The sequence below is a fragment of the Mercenaria mercenaria genome, chromosome 3, assembly GCF_021730395.1.
Source record: "Mercenaria mercenaria strain notata chromosome 3, MADL_Memer_1, whole genome shotgun sequence".
NCBI classification, from domain to species: Eukaryota; Metazoa; Mollusca; class Bivalvia; order Venerida; family Veneridae; genus Mercenaria; species Mercenaria mercenaria.
Genome location: NC_069363.1, coordinates 51,669,686 through 51,678,649, shown reverse-complemented (window position 1 = coordinate 51,678,649; position 8,964 = coordinate 51,669,686). Strand labels below are relative to the sequence as shown.

Below are 8,964 nucleotides of genomic sequence, written 5' to 3'. Positions count from 1 at the left end.
GCGCTTGCCGCAAAGGCAGAATCAATCGTGTCCTGCATGATAAGAGTTAATGTCATCTCTATTGTTTGGTGTATACAGCAACAGTGTAAAAAGTACCATTAAATTTTCTCATTGGTTATCATACTCGGGTTATAGTAATAATGTTATATTTGAGGCACACATTTCTGAGAAGGTCGATGAATTAAGCCGATAGATTACACACAACAAACAAACACTGCTTTGAAATGGAATTTTAATCATTTCTACCACATAACATTTGACACAAACAACAAAATGCACACTTATAAAAATGGCCTCGTATAAACCTGACATTCTAACAACAGAAAATGTCCTCAAAAAAGCATTCATATGTGGTCTATGTATAGATTTCTCATTCTATATTTGAATTCTCGTTCTTAATTTGTTCTCAATTTGCACCCATGAAAAATATGTCGTAACACACCACTGAAGTTAAAATAAACAACAAAAAAATGATCTGAAACATTCTTCATCATCCTTAATCTTAATTATCAATTCACTGCATTTCCCCAGGAAACTTAGAAGTGACTTATAACCAAATGTCAACATTCTTTCAAAATTTAAGTAAAATCAGTGCAATGCAAAACAGAAACTGACAGAAAATTAACGAATATGGTATAAGGTTTGTTTAAAGCCACCAAGAGGTTTTGTAAGAAAAGTAACACGCTTTCGTTTATGTTTTAAACAATACTGCGGTGCTAATATTTTTCTTCCGAGATGAAAAATAAAAATGTGAGTATATATATTTACACTTAATCAAATACTAAAAGCCTTGAAAAAAAATGTAACGCCTATTCTTCATACCAAAGAAGGTTGACGTTGGTTTGATCTTATCCATGGAGAAAAGAAAAAAATAGAATCGAACTGAGTAAAATACACACCTCGTAAATTAATGAATGTAAATACTTTTAGTAATTTAAGGACAAAAAGTAGTCCCTGTCAAACTGTATGGTAAATGCGAATCAAGAAATATTTTACATGGATAATAAAATGATGCGATCTGAAATGCCGATTAAGCATATTAATGGCAACTTTTTAAATTAATGAATATATACTTTTGAATGGTGAACTTTTTATGTAATCAGAGGGGAAATAAAACAACATATCTAATTGCATCAAAGTCTGCGGTAGGCCGAATATATATGCAACTGACTCATTCAACGTCACAAAGCGCAGCGGAATACGTCCACAAATGGTATCCGATGAAAAATAATTTAGTTCTGTTTCAGCATAAAGGTCGCATGCTCTAAAAAAAAAAAGAATGAGTAAGTTATGAAAAATCGTTTGAATCAAATCGTGTCACCCATCGGAGTTATACGCCATTACACTTCAAAAACAAAGATAGTATCAGTAACTCGACGATAATATATTTAAATCGTTTCTCAATAAATCATTAATAGTCATTCTGTTTGAAAACAATTTTTAAAACTAAATAATGACACAGGTTTTCTCCCTTTGATTCGTTAGAAATAAAAGCAAAAAATTTGGTGGAATTCGCCAGCTTTTATCAAATATTACAATAAAACAAGTATGCAATTTTCTCGTGAGCACGAGATACTCACACTCGTGGTCGCGAGATAAAAACGCATATTTGTCACCTCCGAGCGTCCGTAGTTTTCATAACAAATTGATGAGAATGTTTTATCATAAATTTTGTTCCATAGGATTATCAACCAATACAACGGTTGCGTTTGTGTGACATAGACATGTACTCCAGAGTTGCGGCCCTTGAAATAATTACGAAAGACCGACAACTCTGTTTGAGAGCTATAAACATGAAGAAAGTATATATAAGCAATAATACAAGCAATGCGTAGTAATTATGAACAAGACTAGATTTTGGTTCTGATTGCGAATTTTAAAAAAAAAAAATCGCATTTGTTTTTTTTTTACAAATGTGTTAAGACTTGTGAATGAGTTATAAAAATTATGACAACCTCCAATAAGTACTAAAATATGACAATGTAGGAGAAATTTAACATATAAAGACCCGTCAGAAGTATCTAGATGAGACATGATTTAAATACAAATATGCTCAAATGTGATACAAAACAAAATAAATAGTACATTCTATATAGCCATATTTATATATAATATATTAACTGTACATAAGGAGAACACATGACCGGATTATCTACTCTTGTTCATTTGATAATTTCAAATATTCAACAAAACAAACCCATAACAAACGTTTGACAGTTTTTAATTAATTAAAAACCTGCAGACAACGACTTTGATTTATTGAAAGAATGGATGGAGTTTTGGTTAAACAAATGTATATACTTCAGCACAGTGAGAAACTCCTGCAGGAAATCCAGACACAAACTTAAAGGATTACTGAAAACAATATCCGAGTTTTATTCGGAAATGGTCAAAACTGATGTAATGTGATTGCAGAAAATAATTTGATAGACTCTAAAATATTTGCGTCATTTTAAGAATGTTTCATTACCAGAATTATGAACGAGTTCTTGTTATGGCAATTCTTTTTTATCAAAATTATCTAGAAGATATATGTTTTTATAATAGAGACAACTTATGGTTTATTTTGTTGAATATTCATTTTACTTATTTGGCAAACAGAACTGGCAAGACTGAATAACCTCTACGTGATTTTGGCAAGGCACTTCAATTACCTCCCTTTAACTGAATCTATGTATTGTGAAAATGTGGTTTTATCTAAAAACGAATATTTTCTTGTCCAGTAAGAAGTGCTCTTAAGTAACGAATTTAGCTATAAGACCTAAACAAAGTAAATGTCTTTATCATGATTTTGTTTTTGTATCAAAACCTCGAAATGTCTCCGTATATCAGAAACAGAATACTTGTGGATTTCTGCAAGCAAGTTACTTGGGTCAAAATTAGCGCAAACAAAAACATTGTTTCAAACAATATCAATAAAACTGTTTAACGGCAAGTATTTGTGTTAGACACAATCCATCAACAATACATCATCCATGTATCTGAATGAGTCATCGGAATCATGTCACAAGTATGTGTGCGTATGTCTGCACACAACTCCTGGTATCTGGTCGGGGATCAATGATCGATTGAAAAGCAATCAATCATCATTAGCAATGTGATTGCACGCGTAAACAGACACCTGTAAATCACGTGATGTCCCCCGGGTTTTCACACCTCATTTAGCTATATTTCTAGTTATGTAGTCCCATATTTCTTTATTTTTCAATTTGATGGAACTAAATAGGGTAAACTGAACACCCCTGTTACAGTCCACGAGGAACGGCAAATTGTAAGACGATTACGCTGCTAATGCTGTTATATTCTTATTTGGTGTTTTTAATTCTCCGTCGTTTCTTTCTGTGACTGCACCATTCAAATAATGCCATAATTCCTTAAGATACTAGATTCACAGTCACTCATCCTTTTCTGTTTTTTTAGGGTCCATATTATTTGGCGTTGTGAAACTTTTGTCCATTATTTTTAACATTTCGTTAAGATAGTTCTGTACTGACGTAAGTGCGGCTACCACTGCCGGAGAACCAAACCCGTGCGTTATTAAACTGAAATGTGATAGGTGTCTTTGTATGTTGGGCTCTAAGATAAGTTGAGGTCGTGTATTTCCAAGTGGTGATCTGTCTTGATTTAATAAGTCCATAAGTTCTTTCAAAATTTGTCTGAAAGAAATAAAAATCTCTATATGGCATATGTAAAACAAAAATGTTATTTCTATTACTATTATTATTATTATTATTATTACTGTTGTTGTTGTTGTTGTTATTGTTGTTTTACCACATTTATATAGCACTATTTTCATGCGTATGTACATTATGCAAAAGTGCTTTACAGAATACATTCCGTATATACATTTCATTTATCATAAAACAATGTTGTTATGTCTAATGATTTTCAAGATTAACCTGCGCTCATGACAACGAATTTCCCAATAAAATCATACCAATACAAATATGATCTTATTAAATATTCATTTAAAGCCATTAGGAGTAGCATTCAAAAGTTATTGCCTTTCCAACATTTCATGACTAATTGATTTATTCAACAACCTACTGATAAAGTCATTTTAATTTGCGTCTTAGGTATTCAAAAGCAGACAAAAGCTTAGTTAACTTACTTAGTGGCAAGAATCATATTTTTTCTGGTCATTTGGTCGGTAGGATCCGAGTACTGCCGAGTGTTATATTCAGCGCACTGACGTGAGGGAAATTCTGTTTCACATAAATATCCAAAATCACGTGCAAGACGAATTGCCTCCCCTGAAAGTATAAGAAAACGTGAAATATTTTATCATATATTGAGGTAAGAGAACAAACTGAAATCAATTAATACATATGAATCAAATACGCTGAGTAATGACATCGTCAAGAGGGCTCTTTCCAATATTTTTCTAAAAGAATCAGGGGCATCACGCGTCACATACAATGAACTAGGTACTGCAACAATGCATGGAAAGTTATCTTGAAAAATATGAAATATAGTTAATGTTCTGTTCAGTGCGTACTTATAACAAATAAAATCTATTCTAAATCAGTTTGATCGTTTGTCTCTTAATAAATCAAATCAAATGGTGTCTTATTTTCATATAAATCTTATGTGCGTTTTTAAAATTGAATATCTTGTGGTGAAACAGATATCAAGTGTTATATAATAAAATGATACAATCTTTTTAAAAAAAAAATCCACAGTCCGACTAAACGAGCGTTAATACAAAATGAAATCACAATGTAGCGCAATAATTTTAAGTAGTAATATCATAATCAAGTAAAATCCCAACAAATTATTCCTTTGATCCTTCAAGAGCATACTTTCACAGGCTAATATATTTAGTAATTAAACAAGCAGGAGATTTCTGATAACACATGCTTGTGCACCTCAGAAAGTAGGCCGATGCGCAAACTTTTTCACCGGAAGATACTATGACTTAAAAAAAGTAGTTCTTTTAAAATCCAGTTTTCAATTGTGGATTGTTTTCCGACCAAAGTGTAGGTATTTTTCGGCAATGAAAGACTGTCTGGTAATGTGTGAACGCCTACTGGTTCCTAGCAAGATACAACAGAGAAATCACGCTCACGTGAAATAATATCAGATTGAAATTTTATAGAGTCATAAGCGACCCAGCATGGTTGCTGTGCGGGTACATAAAATTCCCTTTGAACATATATCCAACCTACAAATGTGCATTAACTAGCTATATATATTGTGCTAAGCGGTAGAATATCATGAGGAAAATGATTTGTTAAATTGCACCAGATATGAAAATAATTGCTTTCCGCTTGAGCGAGCGTCGCGGCGAGAAATATGAAAATGTCTTAATTAAACATTTAGATTTACAATAATTGGAATGCAGATGTGTACGTCGTTTTAATATTCGAATCGCGGCTTAAGTAAAACATTTAATTGTTTTACGTGTTCAAGTTTTTATTATTTATTTCAGCTGGTGAATTTGAATAAAAAGTATATAATTCACTTGATTGTTCGCAGTAATCCCTCTACGTGGACCAGGAAACAATAAAACTTGAATTCAGTTTCTTGTTAACAATAAATTAAAGCTCTAATTTAAGCTCAAATCAAAGCTTAAATATTCACAATTGGCCACAAAGTTTATTCAAAAGAAGATCTCTTAAATGTTCACCTACAGTGAAGGAAAAGAAGCAGAAATATCGTGTTTTACTGTAGGAATAAGAATTGTTCAGGAAGGCGGTACGGTATAGCACGGAGCCTAGGCTATTTCAAGAAGTTTTTAATCTTTTGTTCATCAGTCCCTACAAATCACTGTACCATATACTGGTCGATTTCGGAATCTGGATATATGTTAATCACTAAATTTGGCAGTTTCGCTGGCTAAACATGGTTTCTTTTGAAATTAGATTCTGACATGTCACTGTCTATTGTTGATGTAGTTGGTATTGTAGAAATGACAACAAATATAGATAGATGAATCTACTATCAAAACATTACCCCACATATAGGGACACAATCTCTATAGACCTAATGTTTAACATGGAGAAAACCTACTAACACAAATAAACAAGAATCCTTCCTCCTATTCAGGTGTCACACGTAACTTAACAATGACTGATAACTCAGAATGCGGACCTTGAAATTCTTACGCCAGATAAATAGGCCTTCATTTGGAAATAAATTACATGTTTGGTGGACCATTATTTATATTAGATTGAAAAAGCTGTCAATCGGAAAATAGGAAGGTTAAAACGATGTCTCATACGGGTACAAGAATGTATACCACGATAGTAATTAAGGTGGACACCGCAGTAAACAGATTGGCCATTTTAAAGGCCACTGAAAATGACGTTCAACAATAGATTACATCACACAAGTTACATTAAAGTCTCGTAAAATGTCTTTTTATAAAGAAAATTACAAGCACTAAGCTGGAGAAGGATATAAAATTTCTGTTTACAAGACTACCAATTTTGTAATAAAAATGGCAACGTTTAACTAAATCATGATAATTCTGTTGTTTTGGAACTAAAATGTTAAAGGGCTATAAATATCGCAAACGCACTATTATGACACGCCAAACATGCAAATCAAGTGTTACGTCATAGGTAAAAATCAAATACACTTTATTCTTCTATTTAGCATATTTGCCAAGATTGAACACTGAAGAGTTATTTTAACATTTATAAATGTAAAATGATAATTTTATTTAAACTTTCGGTAATTTTATTTAAGATGTATTAACATGTTAATGCTTCTGTCCGTAATCATTCAAACAATTGCCTAAACTTTGGTATTCCATCTTTATAAAACAATATCATGAAAACGCGACGACTATTTTGCGTCACTTTCAATCTTAAAAACTCTGCGTGAATATAAAATTCAAGCATTTCGTGTCTTCGTTTTAATTAACATTTAATACAAAATCACCCAGTAATATACATATGATTTAAAATAATAAAGAATAACTGGGGATATAATTTATACAGAGTGTAAAGATTATCTTGCCAGTAGCCAGATTTAGCTTTTACTAACAGATATGTATAAAACTATTCATCATATACTAGTCTTTATCAAACCATACATCAACATATCTTTGTTTACCTTCGACTAGAGACGTCAACAATGTAACGTTGGCTGCTTTTCTTCTACCCGCAGGTAAATTCATACCCATTTTATCTAACTTTTCTCTTAACGACCGCCCTCCATTCTTTGACTTTGCCCTGAAAATACAACAATGAAACGTCAATATCTTTTGCGAGGGTGGACGACATGTACTGCAAAATATCAATCACGGCCGTAGCATTCGCTGATATATTCTCTTTAGGGAAGCCAAGAGGTGTAGGCATACGGCGCCGCTCTGACATCTCAAAGGACGCCGGTTCAAATCCCGTCCGCTACGATAAAAGTCTAATGGATACAACATTGTTACACTACGCCAGTCACATGTATGATTTCTTGTCTCGTTCTCGGACAAGGATAAAACATGTTCCATTGTAAACAATTAAAACATACGCCATTTCAGTTCAAACCTTTCAAGTATGCTCATTCTATTAAGTTAAGGCATTTTCCCATATAATGAGACCAAAATGGCTACTTTACATCTAATTACCAAACTTGGTTTGTATTTTTTTTTCGGAAAGACACATCCAAAAACTCATTTGTCATGACTTCCCATCACATGTTAGAAACAAGTAAGTGATTAGGAAAAAAGAATGTAGTTAGTTCTTTATGGCGTCAATGCATAGAAAGCAGAGATACCACCCTTTTTGCTCCATATTGCTAAAATGCACTGCTTTAACCATACCAATTACATGCAAAGAGAGAAAATGATTTCAAAACCGAAGCCAATACAATTCTCAAAGCAAGCATGGAGCAAGTAAAAATATATCATTTTCAAGAAAGAAAAACAGAGAAATTTGTATCTAATTGTTAAAAGCTGTGATTTTGTGGTAGTTAATCAATACAAGAGAGCTTGAGGATTGCCAGTGTCTGAGTGTGTGAATTTATACGCAGCAGACGACAGGTTGTACAAAGCTACCGCGACATGGGATTGTATATAAACTTTGAGACATATGATTCTCTATTGTTCATCCACTGGCCTCTCTTTATCGAGTCCTTGCACGGGACAATGGGAGCGCAGAGGCCGAGGCACGGATGCTAATTGAGGCACGCCCCAACAATTAATTACAAGGCAGACAAGTTACTCCTTTTGCAAGGAAAATGAGAAAACGCTACTTCCCTAACAAAAATGTACACGTAATTCATTCGGAATTCACGGTTATGCCAGCAACTGTCTTCGCTGGAGTCAGATTTGACGCTGTGACAAAAATGTCTTTGAAATTCAAGACGGGAGAATTATCTCCAAAAGGCATGTTATATTTTGCAAAAAAAGATACATTCAAATAAATTATGAAATAAGTTACATTCAGATGAAAATGTTTTAGTTATGACACAGCGCTCATATTGATCAAAATTTCAAAAAATCGGAACAATTAAACCATCGAACAAAATAAGATTGCTGGAAACTGATATCCTTTTCATAATCAGATGAACATAGTTCGAAAGATTACAACAAAGATACAGCAATGAAATCTGAGCCCTGCTTCACATATTAGCAGAACACAGGCAATGCCAAAACTTGCATATTGCTGTTATAAAACTACACATAATTTTCTTTCATCATTTAATAACTTAGTGTTGCGGTAAGCGAAATAACCACAACAAAGGTTACACGCTCTGCTTGCAAGAACACGTACATAGTTTTACAGGAGAGAAAGATGTATGGCTTATACTGCAAATAAATTTTATCCACAAGAAAACGAATGTGGAATGTGAAAGTTCATTAGAAACAAACGACACTCCGTTATATTTAGAATGATGGCTTGGCAAAGAAGTAACAATCAGATAAAATGAATTTTGAATCAGAAAACACAGCCGACACTGAAGACGTACATGTAAATGTGTTTGCCGAAGGAAAGCCACATATGAGGTACTTGGAACAAA

General features: G+C 33.1%; 1 protein-coding gene across 4 annotated transcripts in view; it reads right to left on the bottom strand.

Annotated features, from left to right (window-relative positions):
• Positions 1-215: 215 nt before the first annotated feature.
• LOC123524781 (transcription factor AP-2-beta-like) overlaps positions 216-8,964 on the bottom strand; it is an 81,132-nt gene continuing 72,383 nt past the window's right edge. For all 4 annotated transcript variants that reach the window (XM_045303247.2, XM_045303249.2, XM_045303248.2 and 1 more), the window contains 3 exons: positions 7,063-7,181; positions 4,112-4,253; positions 216-3,656 (listed from right to left, as the gene is read on the bottom strand). In XM_045303247.2, coding sequence (XP_045159182.1) covers positions 3,395-3,656; positions 4,112-4,253; positions 7,063-7,181 — 523 coding nt within the window. In that variant the 3' untranslated portion in view covers positions 216-3,394. The remainder of the gene's footprint in view (positions 3,657-4,111; positions 4,254-7,062; positions 7,182-8,964) is intronic.